This window comes from Benincasa hispida, chromosome 12, assembly GCF_009727055.1.
Source record: "Benincasa hispida cultivar B227 chromosome 12, ASM972705v1, whole genome shotgun sequence".
NCBI classification, from domain to species: domain Eukaryota; kingdom Viridiplantae; phylum Streptophyta; class Magnoliopsida; order Cucurbitales; family Cucurbitaceae; genus Benincasa; species Benincasa hispida.
The window spans coordinates 65,295,323-65,314,279 of NC_052360.1; the positions used below are offsets into that span (position 1 = coordinate 65,295,323).

General features: G+C 35.6%; 2 protein-coding genes across 3 annotated transcripts; one reads left to right on the forward strand and one right to left on the reverse strand.

Annotated features, from left to right (window-relative positions):
- Positions 1-500: 500 nt before the first annotated feature.
- LOC120092968 lies at positions 501-11,124 on the forward strand. Of its 2 annotated transcripts, none has more exons than XM_039051236.1 (14): positions 501-1,351; positions 1,602-1,688; positions 2,831-2,940; positions 3,061-3,111; positions 4,776-4,947; positions 5,270-5,587; positions 5,662-5,865; positions 7,547-8,032; positions 8,143-8,352; positions 9,132-9,320; positions 9,634-9,797; positions 9,894-10,046; positions 10,161-10,239; positions 10,366-11,124. In XM_039051236.1, exons 1-14 carry the CDS (start codon positions 917-919, stop codon positions 10,819-10,821), a joined length of 3,114 nt encoding a protein of 1,037 aa, XP_038907164.1. In that variant the 5' UTR covers positions 501-916; the 3' UTR covers positions 10,822-11,124. The 2 variants fall into 2 exon arrangements, with proteins under 2 accessions (XP_038907164.1, XP_038907165.1); XM_039051237.1 differs by having other exon boundaries at positions 1,213-1,351; positions 1,612-1,688.
- Positions 11,125-12,722: 1,598 nt separating this feature from the next.
- On the reverse strand, positions 12,723-18,318 carry LOC120067900 (BAG family molecular chaperone regulator 6). The gene is made up of 3 exons (XM_039019523.1): positions 18,121-18,318; positions 14,967-16,869; positions 12,723-14,581 (listed from the first exon to the last, which is right to left on the reverse strand). Exons 2-3 carry the CDS (start codon positions 16,767-16,769, stop codon positions 12,926-12,928), a joined length of 3,459 nt encoding a protein of 1,152 aa, XP_038875451.1. The 5' UTR covers positions 16,770-16,869; positions 18,121-18,318; the 3' UTR covers positions 12,723-12,925.
- Between the last annotated feature and the right edge of the window lie 639 nt (positions 18,319-18,957).

Here is an 18,957-nt window from a genome sequence, read left to right on the forward strand (position 1 = left end):
TAAATATTAATTTAAATTTGAATATCTTACTAAAAAAATTAAGAACTATTATATAATAAAAAATATATACATAAGAGAAAAATGAAATGCAAAAGAGCAAAATGGAGATGCTCTCAATTTAAAAATCTAGAAAACTTATGCTGTTATGAGTTATCTAAAACACCCTCCGTAAGGATATCTTAAGATGTCCGAGAATCAGTATCCTAAGATACTTTTATGGAAGGTATCTTAAATGTTTTGCCCTCCTAAAATATGGATTTCTTAGAAAAAAAAAAAAACTTAGATTTTTGCTCAAGAACACTACAGGAATGAAAAATATTCTAATTCTTCAATGAGAGAGATTATATCATACTTTACGTATGTTAATCTCAAAGAAGTTGCACACGATCTAAAAAGGGAGTGTTGTTGAAACAGTAGTACAGTAGAATCTTTCAATTTCAGAACGTTACTTCAAATAATTGCCCATTTGTTTTATGTAATCACAAATAAAGATTTTTATTTGGCAAAAACCCACCATTTTGCCTGTAAAATCTTTGAAAATCTTTGATCTTTGAGGAGACCCATTTGGAGTTGAAGTTTGACGGTTCACGACGATGCCAATATCCACGTCAACATCTTTTCTTCTCTCAAACCTCGCTCGCTAAGTTCACCAATTTCGCTCTCTCTCTGTTTTACTCAACTCACAAGCATCCTCTACTTATTTGCTTTCAATTTACTGCTTCTACTGTGCTAAATCTGTCTCAGTTGCAGCCCATTTAAGCAATTGTCGGCGATTAGATTACTGGGTCGTTTTGTGTCGTTCATTCTGAATCTTGAAATTCCCATCTCCTGGCTGTGAATTTGGTGTTATCTGATGCGATTGATTTTGGGATGTTGAGTTGAGGCGTTTTACTTTACTGTAATTGGATGGAAGCAAATGGGTTCACTGGAAAATGGATTTCCATTGAAGAGAGACCCGCTTCTTCGTTCTTCATCAATTAGTAGAGGGGAAAGATGCCCATTTCTGCTGAGACCCAGATCGAGGTTTTCCCGGTTTTTGCTTTTCCAAAAGATTGATTACTTGCAATGGATTTGTACTGTGGCTGTGTTCCTTTTCTTTGTGGTTCTTTTTCAAATGTTCTTACCTGGATCAGTCATGGAGAAGTCTGACATTCCTTTTAAAGATGTGGAGAAAAGTTTAGGGGATTTGAAGTTCTTAAAGGAGCTGGGCATGCTGGACTTTGGGGAGGATATTCGATTTGAGCCGTCGAAGCTTTTGGGGAAATTTAAGAAAGAAGCAAGAGAAGCGGATATTTCATCTTTTAATAGGACTAAAAATCGTTTTGGGTATAGGAAACCTCAGCTTGCACTGGTAAGTTTGCTACCACAATCTTAGCTATAATTCACGAATTGGTTGAAATCTTTGAGCTCTCTGCCATTGACGTTCTCATTTAGTTGTTCTCTCTCTAAATGCTTCCATGGATTGTGAATTATTCTCTCTTACTTTATGTCATGTAGATTTGACAGTATATACGACTGGTCTACTTCAGGTTAATATTACTGAATGCATGCCTGATATCGTTTGATAAATATTCCTTTTAATGCCATTTTCTCTTTTAAAGGTATTTTCAGATCTGTTGGTCGATTCATATCAAATGCTAATGGTAACCATTGCATCTGCTCTGCAGGAGATAGGATATGTATTTCAGGTAATTCATTTTTTTTCAGATACCAGAATGCAAGAGTTGTTACACATTGCCTTCTTTAATCTCAACTTCAATTATGTAGTTTATTTTTTGGGGGATTTGTGAGGACATTTAAGGAAAGATGTAAGCATGTTGTATTCCTGGATTTTCCCATTTCAAATATCTTGATGAAGCTGATTCTGTTGTTCTTCACACACCTTTACAAATTTTGCACAATTGTTACTGCCTTGCTGATCTTTCTTATCTCTAATTCTGTTACTCTATTTGTACTTGAAAGTAAATGAGAAACGCAGTTGGTTTATTTTTTCTTTTGAAATTCTATGGACGGATATAGCCTATAGGTTGACGATATCAAACAATGCACCATTGAAATATAAAGGCTGTACAATTGTAGGCTATGCTTTGTTGCAGAATGTGGAGTTCAATATACTTTTGTTATTGGCTCATAAGTCATAATGCTATAGACAAATGTTTCCTCAACAGGGCATACTTCTTCGTTACATTTCTAATGTTGCATTATTATTGTGGTTACTTGCAGTGAAACATTTTTCTTTACTTTGATTATTATTGTAGTTCAGAAGCAGAACTGAAAACATACTTGTGGGAAGGGTGTACGTGTACCAATATGTTCATCATTCTTTACTTTGATGCCCCCTTTATTGCTATGTTATTGAGTTAGGTACCCAGGCACATAAATTCCAAGAAAACACTAAGGATAACTATATTGCAATATTGATGATGAAATTACAATATTAGTAACCCTTTGAGAGGGATACCTCTCTTCCAAAGTCCCACAACAGAAACTTTTACCAATATGAACTCCCTCTAAGGCCCCTAACTTCCCATAATTATAACTAAGCCACCCCTAACTAATTACCCATATGCTCCTACTACTATTCTTATTTCTTACCAGTATATATCCTTACTAGTATTCTCACACATTCCCTCTTCATAGATTTATTTTTGAAACTACATTTTTGGCCAATAATAAGAATATTCATTTTCTTGGTTTGTTGACTTGCCAAAGTAGAAGTCTAGAACTAAGTTCATCAGCTTAAAGTTGCCATATTTACTTTACATGATATCTGTCATGGAGATTATACATACCAGCATATAATTTGATGTCTCAACTGTTGGCTCTACAGGTTTATTCTCTTCAAGGTGGGCCAGCAAATGATGTGTGGAGGCAGATGGGAGTCCCAGTTACTTTAATTCAAGCTTGTGATGAGACTGAGGTCATGGTTGATTGGCTAAAGTATGTTAATGCTGCTTATCTCAATATTTTAACCTAATGACATTTATCTCATAACGTTCTATTAATTAAGTTTATGTCTCGCTCCTCTTTCTAATTATTTTTATGATGTTTTTTTTCCAGCTATGATGGCATACTTATCCACTCTCTTGGAGTAAAAGATGTCTTTTCCTGGTAAGAATGAGTATAGTCTATCCTTTTTTTAAAAAAAAGTTAAATTTTATTTTTAATATTTATTTTTTTAAAAATTCCCCCTCCAAGAATGAATGTAGTCATTCAATTATCATGAAATAATATACTGCTTCATAAATTCCCGGGGGGTTGTTGCCATTGCTTTGAGAATTACCATGAGTTATATTCAGTAAAGATGGTTCTTCTATAAGATGAGTTTTGATTTCATAATTGGGGGAAAATTGCCATAGTCTCTTGTTCATTTGTGCATGCCTTTGTAATTATCTTAATGACCAAGAACTGGAGTCCTTTCTTCTAATCCTTTGTGGCCCAAATTCCATACAACATTAAGCCAACAAATTTTCCTAAGTAGGAAATGCACATTGAAGAAAAAACTATGAGGATTTGAGCACAAATTAATTTCTGAAAAGGAGAGAGAGCAGAACATGAAGAAGCTTGATATTTATAAGATGGAACTTTTCCTCACAACTCTTGGAAATGTGAAAAGGAGAAAAAAAAAATGGACGCTGTACACTTTGTAAACTAAGCTTTCATTGAGAAATATGTAAGAATGTGAGCTTACCTACTCTTGAGAAGTACCCTTTCCTTTACAATGATGGTTGTTTTGAAACTTACATCCCTGGATTCCAAAGTAATATATATGTATTCTTTTGATGAGAAACAGAGATATTCATTTCATTCATTAAATTAAATTACAAAAGAGATAAATATTCATTTCATCGATGACATGAAATTACAAAAGAGCAGAGAACAGTGGGAGTTACAAAAAACTTTTGGGCAGTAAGAGATTGGAGACTAGCTATTAAAGTAAGGTGAAAATTTACACCATGAGAGGACAGTAAAGGATAAATGATAAAAGAAAAAAAAGATTTGAAATCGATAGCCTTGTCTTTGGAGAGATGCTGGTTCCATTCATGCCAAGATACTCAAAATAAGACCTTCCGAAGTTAAACCACAAAACTTCCTTTTCTTTGCCAAGTCAAGAGATTCCATCAATGTTAGAGGGTCTATTGGTAAGGCAATGGCCCAATTAAAGCTAGATAAGCATGGTTTCCCAAACAAATCAGCAAAGCTGCATTGTACATAAAAGATGGCTGATTGATTCTTCACTGTGCTGGACAAATTGGGAGAAATACAGAGCCAAGGACTGTGCCAATGAAGCCAAGACTAAGCTTCCACAAAATTTTTTTGATCTTCTTTGGATAAGATTCTTTCCACAAAGAGTTGTAAAAAGCTTCATGAAGTCAGTTCTGCAAAGAGTTTTCACATCTAACTGGGAACTAATGGCATGTACTATCTTAAACTAAATTCAATAACTTAGGATTAAATCATCACTTTTTGAAATGCAAAGACTGAAATAGAACCTTTTCTAGTCACACTCAAAGGACTAAAAAGGTATTTTTTTTTTTTTTAATTTTTTGGACTAAGAAATAAATTTTATTCAAGGTTTCCTTGATTTTAATGGTATAGTTTATTTTTCCTTTCTATTTTATTGCTCTTTATTTACCTCTTTGCAGTTAAATTTGTGTTCTTATTCCGAGAATTGCCTAGATATGCCCATTATCAATCCATCTTATCTGTACTAATAATTTGGCAATATGCCGAACTCTATTATATATTTCAATGAATGGTGTTGCTTGTCACAGCTATCTTCAGGAACCTTTCAAATCCTTACCACTCATCTGGACTATCCATGAAGAAACCCTAGCCTTACGCTCTCAAAACTATGCAGCAGATGGGTTACTTGATCTTTTAAATGATTGGAAGAGAGTATTCAATCATTCAACTGTTGTTGTCTTTCCCAATTATGTCATGCCGGTAATGGTTTGCTTAACTACTGATCAATATTAAGATTAAACACAGGGATGAACCAATTAATTGACCTGGATATTTACAATGAGAGAAAATAGCTAGTTAGTATTTATGCTTTCAAATGTTGCACCATTCATTGGAAGAATTTTCCAAATGACTTCAGTATGAGATTCGTTATTTGTATTATGTATGACATCTTAAAAATCATTTTCTGGTCAAGCTTGGTTTCTCAACTAAAAAAAATCATTTTTCATATATTATTAACCTGTGATGTAATGAATTTGTCAATTTTTATTAATTGGTTTTATTTTATCTAAAATTTCCACAGATGATCTACTCTGCATACGATAGTGGGAATTTCTTTGTGATTCCAAGTTTTCCTGCCGAAGCATTGGAGGCAGAACTTGATGTCACCTCTGATGCTGATAATCTACGTGCAAAAATGGGCTATGCGAATGATGACTTGGTTATTGCCATTGTTGGAAGTCAATTTTTGTATAGGGGCATGTGGCTGGAACATGCGATGGTTTTACAGGCCATGTTGCCACTACTTCACGAGTTTTCTTTGGATGAACATTCCAATTCTCATCTCAAGATATTTGTTCTAAGTGGGGATTCAAATAGCAACTATACGATGGCTGTTGAGGTGCATATCTTCTTTGGTTTACATCTCTCGCTAATGATTTGCTAGCTTTTATTGACTCATCCGGTTTCCCTTAGGCCATTGCTCAGAGACTGGATTATCCAAGAAGTGTTGTGAAGCATGTTCCTGTTGATGCAGATTTAGACAATGCCCTAAGTATGGTTGATCTTGTTATATATGGTTCTTGTTTGGAAGAGCAATCTTTCCCAAAGGTTTTGGTAAAAGCCATGGGAATGGGAAAACCAATCGTTGCCCCAGATCTTGCCACTATTAGAAAACACGTATGTTTCTAACTTCTTATTATCCTACTGTCTGGGAGCATGTTACAGACGGTATGATACTTGTTTCATATTCTTAACAGTTCTAACATGTCATATTTGTTTTCATACATTGTTCTTTTACAAATAAGAAAGGATTCATAAATAAGAACCAATATACAATAGAAAGGGAAGATTAGATAATCTGTGGCAAAGCCAAAGTCAAATGATATTGGATGCAAGCTCTCGAATTAAAATTATCGTGAGATGAAGTATGGTGTAATTACGAGAATCTTAGGCACTCTAAAAGGACTGAAAAAAAAATAGAAGTCTCTTGAAGTGTCAAAGTTCTGTCTTCCCCTAGGAAAAGTTTCTATCTCTAAGAGATGGAGCTTAGATCAAGGAAAATGGTATGTATGATATTTATACTTTCCAAATCAGCCATCCACACACACACACACACACAAAACCCAGCCATCCACAACTTATAGTCCACGAGGCAAGTCTAAAGGAAGAGCTTAAAATTTCCAAAGCACCTTGTAAAAATCCACTGGGAGAACCTCGTCTGATTGGTTGTGGAGAAATTAGTAAAAACGAATGTTGCAAGAAAAATGGTATGCAGGATCCAAATTCCGAACTGATATGTTGCATCTGAAGGGGCATACCTCCAAGAATCAGAGTCAGCCTCAATCACTCTTCCACTACCCATTATTGACGTTTCATCTCAAGAGCAAGTTTTATCCTTCAGGGTTTTAATAATCGTTGGAGTACATGCTTTCTTAACAGTTATTGAGTCTAGGCAGAGGAAAGAAAATTCCACAACAGTTTTTGAAGTTTAACCATTTGTTCAAATCCTATGCATATACATTCTTTACATCAAGTAAGGTAACCCAGGAAATCGAGTCAGCCGCAATCCTATGCATAACATCAAGTAAGCTAAGCTGTAGTTGATAAACAAGCTTTACACCTACCATGCACAGAAATCAAGATAATATGGCAGAGGATACGTTCTATGTGTGTGACGACAATAATGAACAAAGAAATTCATCTTAAAAATTCTTTATATATATTGATCCTTGATTTTAGAAGTTGGATTTTAGTGTCTGAACAATGCGATGTATTTATCACTTGGAGAAGAGGGCAAAATGTATTTTTCCTGCCTTTTCACCCTCTCACAATTGAATGTTTATAGACTATCTCTATCATGCTCATTTTCTGTATGCCTGTGTATCCTTTCATTTTTTCTCAATGGAAGTCGTTGATTTTAATTAAAAAAAAAGTGCTCGACTTTCTCTCATTCGAGATTCTGTGTTCTTGCTTATATGAGCATATTTTTTGATTCCTTGTTTCATCTTCCACCTCTTCTTCCAATTATGAATTATTTCAAAGACTATGTAGCATTAGTGTTCTTTCAAGGAAGGACTTTTGGAGGATGTTTGGAACGTGGCTTAGCATGACTCTCTTTGCTACCACTAAATTGCTTAGGATTTCCAATTTTTTATTACCAAAAATTGGAGTTAAAACTTTTTCCCATTTTGACAGTGCTTTGGGTTGATTGAAGTCTTTTCCGTGTGGTATCTTCCTTTTGTACTTGTGTGCATACATATATATTTATAAATGATGCCTTATTTTTGTTTAAAGAAATACATTTATCATATGTGCAAATCCTGGGCAAACTACTGACTGCACTGGCAATAACAACTAGGTTGATGACAGGGTAAATGGCTATCTGTTCCCCAAGGGAAATTTCAATGTACTTTCCCAAATTATTTTGCAAGTGATCTCGAATAGGAGATTATCACCACTGGCTCGCAGTATTGCTTCAATTGGAAGAGACACTGTGAAAAATCTGATGGTTTCAGAAACTGTGGAGGGATATGCCTCACTACTTGATGCTGTTCTTAAGCTTCCATCAGAAGCGGCGCCAGCCAAGGAAGTTGCAGAAATCCCTTCCAAATTGAAAGAAAAATGGCAGTGGCAGTTATTTAAAGGGGTATCAAATTTGTCCATCTTGCACAGGAACGGAAAAAGTTTCACAATTTTAGATGAATTTGAAAAGAATTGGAACCATACTCCAAAAAGGAAGCCTGGCAGTTCTTTTGCTTTTAATGAGTCATTTGTATATGATATATGGGAGGAGGAAAGACATACAGTGCTGTCTAATCTCAAAAGAAGAAGAGAGGAAGATGAAGTAAGTTTAAAAGCAGCACATCTCTGGTTCTCTATAATCTAAAACAATTTTGTTTTTCTTCAATATTTATTTTCTTTCTTCTTGTTATCATTGGTACTTGAATTTGATAGATAAAAGATAGAACTGAGCAACCTCATAGCACATGGGAGGATGTGTATCGAAGTGCTAAGAAGGCTGATAGGTCTAAGAATGATTTGCATGAAAGGGACGAAGGGGAGCTTGAAAGGACCGGACAGCCATTATGCATTTATGAACCTTACTTTGGTGAAGGAGTTTGGCCTTTCCTGCACCGGTATTCTCTTTATCGTGGAATTGGGCTGGTGAGTTGCATGAAAGTTTTCTCCCTGCTTAGTTTTCCATGTGCAAATTTGATGATGAAAATACTGATATTTTCTTTATCATCCCACGGCAACTATGTGCTTTTCTGCATTATGAATCATTACAACGATTTTTTACAACTTCAATGAGATTCAGAGATGTCAACTATTAGTCTCGACTCTGCTTAACTTCAATGGTTTGCAAGATTTTTTTGTTGATACTTGACTAATTTAGATAATTATATTGGAGGTTGGTAATTTTTCAGGTTTCCTTTATTTGATATTCTAAAATTATATGGAATAAAGTGTCGGTTAATCTTTCTTATATAATCTCTAAATGTTGTTTTGAAGTATTTTGGATTTTGCCTCAAGACGGAGTGTCTTACCTTGAAGAATTTTGTAATTATTTCCCAATTCCTACTAATGTCAATTGGGAAGTCGCCGTGTTGGAGTTTGTATCCTAAACTTTTTGTCTTCTCATCACTCAAATGAAAGTTGATTCTTATTAAAAAAAAAAAAAAAGTGAAAAGAAAAAAGAATCTTTGTATGTGTGCTGGATTTAAGGTGTTGGGATACTATATAATCTTCCCCTAGTTTCTCCTGTTTTTCCCCCCTCTTCAGTGAATGTTTCTTTACCAAAGAAAATATGTTTGATGAAAGATCAAATGCACATTTGAAATTTATGTAAAATATCATTTTCTTTTTGCATCAAAAGTTCATGTCAATTAGACAAGCTACTCTATTTACCATCTTATTGTAGGTGTTAAATGTTATTCTTGCAGTCTAGTAAAGGCAGGCGATCTGGAATAGATGATGTCGATGCACCTTCACGGCTTCCACTTCTCAATAATCCTTACTACCGAAATGTACTTGGTGAATATGGAGCCTTCTTTGCAATTGCTAACCGGGTTGACCGCATTCACAAGAATGCTTGGATTGGTTTTCAATCTTGGAGAGCAACTGCCAGGAATGTATGTGACATTTCTCCATCCATGTTTCTTTTGAAGTTTTATTTCTTGAACTCACTTTTACATTCTGTAATTCTCTTCTACTGAAAATAATCTTGAAACAATTGGTAGATTATTTACACAAAAGAAGTGAACGTTTACACTGTTCAATAAGAGATTACAAAACTATATCAGCAGATACCTCCCATTATCGTTTCTGCATGAGCGTGAGGCAAGGAAAATCCTCATTCCTTGCGACCTTTCTGGATTGCAGAATAATATTTCGACAAAGAAAAAAGCCACACACTTTTGTCTAATCGATGGTGTGGTTCAACAGGTATCACTGTCAAAAATTGCGGAAACTGCATTATTAGATGCAATTCAAACGCGAAGGCATGGAGATGCACTCTACTTTTGGGTCCGCATGGACTTGGATCCAAGAAATCCACTACAGCTTGATTTTTGGTCATTTTGTGATTCCATAAATGCTGGAAATTGCAAGTAAGACATGAAAACTCATGGCCTAACAAAATTCATTTGAACTCTCGTTACAAGCTTCAGATATCAATTCTTATCCTATGCCACTTTTGGTTATAGGTTTGCATTCTCCGAGTCATTGAAGATGATGTATGGTATAAAAAGTGATCAGGAATTTTTACCGCCCATGCCTTCAGATGGTTATACGTGGTCTGCTATGCAGAGCTGGGCTCTGCCAACTAGATCTTTTCTAGAATTTGTAATGTTTTCAAGGTTTGTAAGAGATTTATCTCCTATCTTCACTGCATTATGGCTATAGTTAATTCATTTGTTCGCTATTGTTCTATTGTTCATTTACTTATTTTATTTCCTTTTTGGTGTTTGCAGAATGTTTGTTGATGCCTTAGATGCACAGATGTACGACGAACACCATTCAAGCGGACGATGCTATTTGAGTTTGTCCAAAGTAACTCCCCTCTTTTTTTTAGTTTCTTAGATTTGAACATAGAACTATGAGCATTTTCGAGCCATTATTTCATGCATTTGCATTGTTTTGTTGAAATTGCTGGAGTTGAACTGTTCCATTTTACAGGACAAGCACTGTTACTCCAGGCTACTCGAGCTCCTCGTAAATGTTTGGGCATATCACAGTGCAAGGCATATTGTGTACGTGCACCCTGAGACTGGTGCAATGCAAGAACAACACAAGTTTGATATGCGGAGAGGCCAAATGTGGATCAAATGGTTTTCATATACTATGATAAAGAGCATGGATGAGGACTTGGGAGAGGAAGCAGACGCCGATCACCCCACGAGAAGGTGGTTGTGGCCATCGACAGGTGAGGTCTTTTGGCAAGGCGTGTATGAGAGAGAGAAGAATTTACGATTTCGGCAGAAAGAGAACAGAAAGCAAAAGAGTAAAGCTAAACTAGACAGAATGAGACACAGGAGACACCAAAAGGTGATAGGGAAGTATGTAAAGCCTCCACCAGAAATGGAAAATTCAACCACAACAAATGGTACAGAAACTATTTTGGAAACTAATTAACTTGATGGAAATTGGAGGGTAGTTAAAAGTAGAGCCTAATCTTAAATTCATTTCATTTTTAACATCTTTTTTTCTTTTCATTATTTTTTTCTGGAAGGATGTCTTTGGGTTTCCTTTCTTTTTTCTTTTTGGTTAAAATATTATTGTTATTATGTAAAAACTACATCCTTCTTGACTGGTGCCATTGTATGTTCATTCACATGTATTATATTTTGTTGTTTTCCCTATTAAGTCCATTTTTATGGCAATTCACTCCTAAATGTAATATATACTCTTTGGAAGTGGGTAAATTTGGATTCTTTATCTTGATGTATGATAAAATATCATTGAATATTTCTCTTTTTCCCCAAAGTTTGTTAGATTTAAAATGTAATTGGAGTTGGGTTTTATTTTAGAAGGAATAATTATGATATTTTTTTATCCTGAAAATACTTGAAGATAACAGTGTCCTTTTCTTTTTCTGGGATATGTTTTTGTCAAGATTATTCTATTTGTCTCATTCATTTGAGATTCAGATAGGGATAAAAGAGTGGTGTAAGATCATGGTCTATTATCGTATTTGAACTTTCAACATATGGTTACTTTACTAAGCCCTTTTGATTGAATGGATAATTAAACCATCAAATGCATTAAATTTATGAATAACAAAAACTTACCACAAGTATAACCATGTTATTTTTGAATATTTTGACGGAACTTGAAAAAATTGAATCCAAACGAAATTTGATATAGTTTTTTTAAAAAACTTTTCATATTTTTTTAAAGAAGGAAATGTCAAATTGTTTATAGAAATAACAAAAAAATAATAATAATAATAATAATAAATAAATAAATAAAAAATAAAAAACAAATATTGAGACATTGATAAACTTCTATCAGCATCTATTGGTGATAAACTTCTATCAATTTCTATTACTAACGGTAGATTTTTATTCGTCTCTATCAAAGAAGATTAAAATTTTGCTATCTTGTGTAAACAATTTTCCTTATTTTTCTATTTTTGAAAATCTCATTTTTTTTAATTACCTTTTATGTCTCTCATTTTCTCCTCTTTTGCTTTCTCTTCCAACTTCTTTCTTTTGTTATTCTTCATTATTTTAATGGAATCCACATGATAAAGTGATGTTTTGTGCACTGAATTTCCCTTTCTTTCATCTGGGTCTTGTTGATCTCTTTGTAGAATCCCTTTTCATCTTGTGTTTCACCTTTATTTCCATTGAAGTCGGTAAATTCAACAATTTGTCCACCTCTTTGTATTTGACATGACATACATAACTTTTTAAGATGGTGTAAGCAATTAGGGAGGATCTGCTTCGAAAATTTACATCTGTGGGATATGGTATCTTTTTGCAACACACTTCACTGGTAAAATTTTCTTCAAGTAGAAGGGAATGTAAAGAACATCAGTTTTCTAGCTCATTACATCTTGGTCATTTCTTTGGTCGTGATCCACATATTTCCTGGTACAGTGCCAGTTGAAAAGGATTGGATAGAGACGATTTCAAATGGTCTAAATGATATTGAGTTCACAAAGGCAATGAAATCTCCCATTCCTAGTAAGGGAAAAGATGATGTCAGAATGAGAACGAAAGGATAAAAAGCGAAGAGAAAACTAGATCAAGAGAGCGAGGAGAAAGTATTATAAGATGTTTACTACTGCTAGAACAAAGTTAAAAGAAAAAACTTATTTTAAAAAAGCAGGTCAAATATCATCTATGCCTATTTTTTCTTGGGTAGTCGCAGTAGGGATGTGTACAATTCGGTCCAAACCGATGAACCGATGCTTTCTGCTACGCGGCAATAGTATCAAATATTAATACAGCAGAAGCAGCAAAGATCATCCAACAACTTAGCAACATTTAAATATAAACAAATATAATACTTTCTCAAGATGTTATGTCTTTTCTTAACGAAAAGAGAGATGCATTTTATTTTTGTATCACATAGATTCACAGCGAGATGAAATATTACAAAATAAGGGATCTCATCACAAAGATACATATACTTCATCTCTCCCATTTACTTGAATTTGAGATTTTTTTTTTTTTTTTTTTTTTCTCTTTACAAACGAGATATCACGAAGTAATGCAGATCGTGGAGCCTTTCAAGCTTTTATGCGACCATTCAACATAGGATGTCTTGACATAGACATGCCACATCCTCGCCTTTGTTTCTTCTTCCTTGCCAGCCTTTTTTCCAAGTCCTTCACTCTTCCACTCAGTTTAGATATGATGGCTATCTGTTCTTTGCCAGCCTCCATCAACTTCCCCACCATCTCTCTCATTTTCTCATTTTCATCAACCAGTCTTTTGTCCATCTCTCTGTCACTTAACAAATCATGCTTATCCATTGTCTCCCGGCGTGCATTCGGTGACTCAGGTAGTGACACTTCACCCATCTCAATAGAAGTTGCTTCCCCAGGAGCATATAACTCGTTAGCCTGGTTGTCTAACTTGCTGGATTGCCTAGGATCAAGTACACATGGGTCTTGTAGCATGCCTTCTGCCATTTTATTTTTCTCAGTTACCGTCTCGTTTTGGATGTTCTCGTCGTGGAAGGATTCTGATAGTTCCTCAAGCAATTCTGCAGATTCATCACATGCTCGGCTAGCCTGGTTGTCCAACTCACTGGATGGCATGGGCTGATGTTGCACATCTTTCAGCACTTTCTCCACCTCATCTGCTGTCTGTTGTTCGTCTTTATCAGTTACCAGCTCGTTTTGGATGTTCAGGTCCTCAGTAGAGTTTGATTGCTCCCCTGGCAATACTGCAGATTCATCAGGTGCTCCTTGCTTCTCAGCAGGGGTTCTATCACTATCTAGGTCGACTGCTAAATCATGTACATTCTCTTCAGCGTCTGATGCCTCTCTTCTCATCTCAATGTGCTTGTCGGCATCGGCGTTATTTAGATTGTCATCCTCAGGAAGTTCCGTATCTGCAGTCGACCAGTCCCCAGTTTGTCCATTTTCATAAGGTGTTGAAATGGTTATCTCATCAAGGGCTCCAGGTGTTTGTCCTGCTATTGCTTCCACTTGATCATCAGAATTGGGGTTCAAAACCTGAACTTCCAAAGAATCTCCTGCAGGATGCCCATCTTCTGAAAAATATTGGCAATGATCTAAAGTTTCTTCTTTCATGTCCATTTGAAGAACTTCAGCTACATTTTTCTCTGCATCATTCACTACCTTCACATTCTGTTCCATCTCAGCTCCTGATTCAGCTTCGTCTGCTCTTTTATCCCCCATTAACGAAGGCATAATTTCTTCGCCGTCAATCTGGTTGGAGAAGTTTTGAGGGGACAATTCAAAGGGATCTTCATTTTGAGATTCATGTTCTCTTGGTTTTGCAAGTTGCTCTGCTTCAGACACGGTGGTGTTCCGATCATCTATTTCTTGTAACTCTCCAGGTCCATCCCCTGTCTGCCTAAGCTCTTTGTCCGTGGGGGAGTTCATGCCTTCAGAGCCAGCGATATCATCACCTCCGCCAAGAGGTTGAGCTCCATGTGACTCTCCCATAAGACTGTTGCTTTCATTTACCCCGTTGGGAAAGATGTCACTGATCGATACTACATCTTTCTGCTGCTGCTGCTCCTTTTTGTCATCATGGGTCTCCACATCAAAATGGTCAGTAGGTTTTTCTATGGAGGCTTCCGGTACTACTTCTGTAGGCTTGTTAATCACCATGCAGTCAAGTTTTTCCTGAAGAGCTACAAGTTCTTTTGCCAAAGATTTCCGAAACTCCCTTATACTTGGATGCAGACCCTTTTGAATGCAAAAGTAAAGAAGATAACTTAGGATAGGCCTTCAAATCTACATTTTAGTTTCAATTTAACAAGAAGTAATTGATACAGGATAGAAAGGGAAATTTCAAATTTTAAATCTACTTCAATCTCAAGTTTTGTCAACCTTGAACAGAAGAGACTACAAATTCTAAAACCACAGACCTGTTCAGACTAAGATTTTCAAGATATAACAATTTTCTTTTCGCATCCAAGTTCAACAATAACTACCCTACTTTTTAGAAAGATAAAAGTTACTACTAAACATTAAAGGAAGCTAAGGCATTTTGCAGCAGGAGTTTCTAAATATCGTTTTGCAATCATTTTTCTGAGAAAAGAAAAAGTAAAAGTTGAGCGTTGATAAATACCTGTATGGTGTCAAGTTTTAACAACAGTCGCATTATCATTTCTCCAACAAACATTCTTTCTTTCTCATCTTGAGGAGCCAATTCCAGAGCTTTCACATGATTTTGAACCTCAATGACCTTTTGACGAACTTCAGCAAGTTGCTTCATCTTTTTCAGAAGTTCCCACTTCCTAACTTCATAACCACGGTAAGCTGACTGAATGACCACGGCAGCTTCAACATCTGATAAGTTAGGTTTTCCGTGTTTCCCTTCTTCCTGAGCTAAGTCCCCTGAACTTACCTCCAACCCTTCATCGACTGCCTTCTCGGGATATGCTTTGCTCATTGTTTCATCTTTCTCTCTATCTTCTTTACTAGGACTTTCTTCTTCTTCCTCGCAGTTCTTGTCAAAAAACTTCTCTTGAGATCGAGGCTGCGTTGGCAAGCTTAGTGACTCTCCAGTGCTAGAGACACCCTCCTTGTCCACTTGATTACCATCAGGGGTCTCATGGGTTTTCACCTCTACTGTCTTGATGATCTTCTCACCATTTGCCTCTCCAGTAACATTATTGATCTTCGAATCCAATTGAGAACTTTCCTTCACGGCAGTTGATTTTCTTGAACTGCTATTGCCATTTTTTCTCTTTGGAAGAGGATCCACTCTGAGACAAACAGGGGGTAATCTTGATTTCTTTGGTGAGGATGAAGAAGACCGTCCTGTCACATTATTTCTAAGCAATTCCCTTTCCTCATTGTCTTTTACAGCCTCCACTGGGATGCATCTCCTTTCTTTATTTTTCTTGGCATCTTCAGTCTTGTGATTCATGTTCATTTCAGGAACATTGATCTGATTTACAGTCTTCACAACTTCAGGGCCTTCACTTGGAGCATCATCTTTTTTCTGGATATTCGTTGGGACTAACTTCCCAGCATTAGAAGGCTCATCACTAGGTCTTGCAGGAGCATCCATATTATGAACATCAGCTTTTCTAGCAGTCTCCTCTCTACCAAAAGCAGGCATCCAGATCACAGGAAATGGAAACTCTTTTTTTCTGTCGTCCTGTTGCTTATTTTGCACACTTTGGGCCCCCATGCCTGCTGCATCAGGCAACAACGACCCAAGGTGACTCAAATCAGACAGAGGCCAACCACTAGAGGACTTCGGAGCCTGATCGACAGATTTCAAATTCTCTGTCAAATTCAAACCATGACGTTCCTTCTCCGGCTTCACGTTTCCAGTTTCATAAAGCTCCCTCTCTTTTTCGCTCCCCATATAGTCAGGTGGAATCCACACAATTGGAGACTGACTATTTCCTAATTGAAATGGAACCAAAGACCCCTTCCTTTGATTGTCCGGTTTCTCCTCCTCAATCTTCACACATTTATCATCCTTCTGGTTCTGCCCACACAAACTATTAGGACAGCCACAGCAGTGGTGATTCCTCATCGTGTTCTTGTCAAACTCATATCTGGGCTGCTCTACATTATAATACATGGAAGGAACATATTGGACATAATACGGTTCGGGGCAGGGTGGATAACCACCATAGCAGTGCATACGCTGATGGGGTGGAAGAGGAAGATGCGATGGTCTAAAATTGTAACAACCAGGGAAGAAATTGCCACCATTACAGCAGGAATAAGACGACATTGGGTAGCCATAATGCCAACAATTATGCCCAGGATCATGAGGAGGCATACATGATTTAGTTGGATCCATCATCGAGTAAGATGGGATAGTTTCCATGCTCGGATACTGATATGCGAAAGGTGTTCGACTTTTCTGGAATGGATGTGAGTCCATGTACCTGTAGATGGGAATCATTTCCTCTAGTTGATCTGAAGTCCACAAAAAGATGCAATAGGCTTACAGGAAAATTGATAAGCCTGTTTAGCCAAGACAATCCTTACGATCTTTCTTATTCCTATAAAAGAGAATCATCAAAATCACATTTTAAAGACAGTTTGTGAATGTCCAGGCAACAAAAGTACTAAGCAACAAACATCATTATAAGATGCAGAAAATTGTCCCTACGATCATTTCGATGTTAACGTCTTAGAATTTTTACTCGTTTCATGAGTTCAAAGCCTACAATTAATAATACCTTCTCAAGTCTAAATTACAACCTCGAAATTGTTAGAAATAGCCCTAAAAAGTTTTCATCTTTCACAACTAGCACACTTTTGAAAAATTCGTTGAAATAGTTTTTCCGATGCTTCCTAGCCAAGATCGACCATTGAAAATTAAATAAAAAATAACTTTTCATCTTATATCCAAACGATTGATTCTTTTAACTTTTCTTTGTGAAAATTGGTCAGAAGATAAACGCCGAGATTCTACCTAATTTTTTCAAATATTATGTAATTTTTACAAATCTTGTACTAATTTTACATCTTTTCAAAAATTTTCCAAATTTTATAGTCTTTCACCCATCTTATATACGTTGTCTTTTAAATCCTACGCCGAATTTCTGTTTTCAAAATTATTTAAAATTTCAAATTGATTTACGAATTATGCAAATGGATTGTTCAAATCAATCTTGGCTGATTGCATGTGGTATTTAAAATTAAAGAAAGATTAAGTAAGATTTGAAAAATTATATAAAATCTCGGTGTTCGAGATACCATTGGGAAAGTCCAAAAGAACTGATGGTTTGGATATAAGATGAGATAAAAAAGTTAATTTTTTATTCAAATCTCTCTGCTAAATCTCGGTCTGAGAAAAACTATTTAAACGATTTTCCAAAAAGTGTGCTAATTTATGAAAGTGAGAAACTTTTTGAGGCTGATAATTTCTCATTAGAAAAGCGTTCATGATTCAACCAGTAAGTTAGTAAGTCATCCAAAATTCAAATAACAAAGCAGAACAAATGCTCAACCCCAATCAAAAGAAAGCAAAAGAAATGGAAACTTAAGTAAATAAGCAATTAATGGCAACACTCATTCCAGGATAGGTTAAACTGGATCAGAATTAATTGCAGCAATATTATGATTCCTAGTTTGATGTTAAACTTAAAATAGAAAAAAAATTCAAATCCCATGTTGCGTTCAAATGACTCAAAGGCGCAATTCAAGTTCCACATTTCAAATTATAGAATTTCAAGAACTGAATCGTGAACACATCCAATTCAGATTACATAAACGAAAGAGAATATGAGCAAGAACATATAACTCACCCCTCAGGCTGCGATTTTTCGAAGAAGAACGAAACGGGAAGGAAAATACAGCCAAACGATTCCAATACAATCCAGATGACTTAGATCTCGGCGCAAAAACGGTCCACCAACCCAGAAAACAGAGATTCAAATTTCCTTTGTCGCTTACAAGTCGATCAAAATTACACGGCGATACCTTGATTGATTGTTTGGAAATCCGGGCCATTTTATACGTTCGGCTTGGAGAAACTCTCAGGTGTCTTCGAGATTGTTCTGGTGTTTCTCGCCGGAAATGTCTCGAAACAGAGATACCACGTGTATGATGACGAGAGCTAATTTTATTATAGTTTTATTTTTACAGATTATTTTAAATGATAAAACGAATTTATCAAATGAGAAATAAAATGATTCATGCAACACAACCTCAAAATTTGGATTAGGATGTCGTGTTATTATTATTTCTTTCTTCTTAATTTAAAATATTTATATTTTTCTACCATACATATCTAATAATTAAAATCTCATAAAACTAAATTCTTCAATATCAAATATCTATAACATCTATTACAAGCTTTATACAAAAACAAACATTCTCTTTATTCGATAAAAAGATTCATTTTCTTTGTAAAAAAATATTTATTTTTCGATTTATCCCTGGAATTGAATACCTCATTCAAGAATTGTTTTTGATCCAATCCTTAATACGCCAGTTCTTTCTTTCAAGTGAACTCCCGAACTACCTTAAACCCAACTCAACTAAAAAAGAAAAAGAAAAAATTCAATCCAATCTAATCCAAAAAAAAAAAAAAAAAAATAACCAAACCAAACACTTATATAGTTTGAGTTGGTAATTCTGAT

What these genes read in the sequence shown, in the direction of transcription:
- LOC120092968 (XM_039051236.1), top strand. Translation starts at nt 917, where the DNA reads ATGGGTTCACTGGAAAATGGATTTCCATTGAAGAGAGACCCGCTTCTT. An exon ending in AGATAGGATATGTATTTCAG is followed by an intron (nt 1,689 to 2,830) that starts GTAATTCATTTT and finishes TTGGCTCTACAG; the next exon opens with GTTTATTCTCTTCAAGGTGG. An exon ending in GAATTTGTAATGTTTTCAAG is followed by an intron (nt 10,047 to 10,160) that starts GTTTGTAAGAGA and finishes TGGTGTTTGCAG; the next exon opens with AATGTTTGTTGATGCCTTAG.
- LOC120067900 (XM_039019523.1), bottom strand. Translation starts at nt 16,769, where the DNA reads ATGATTCCCATCTACAGGTACATGGACTCACATCCATTCCAGAAAAGT. An exon ending in TAAAACTTGACACCATACAG is followed by an intron (nt 14,582 to 14,966) that starts GTATTTATCAAC and finishes TGCATTCAAAAG; the next exon opens with GGTCTGCATCCAAGTATAAG.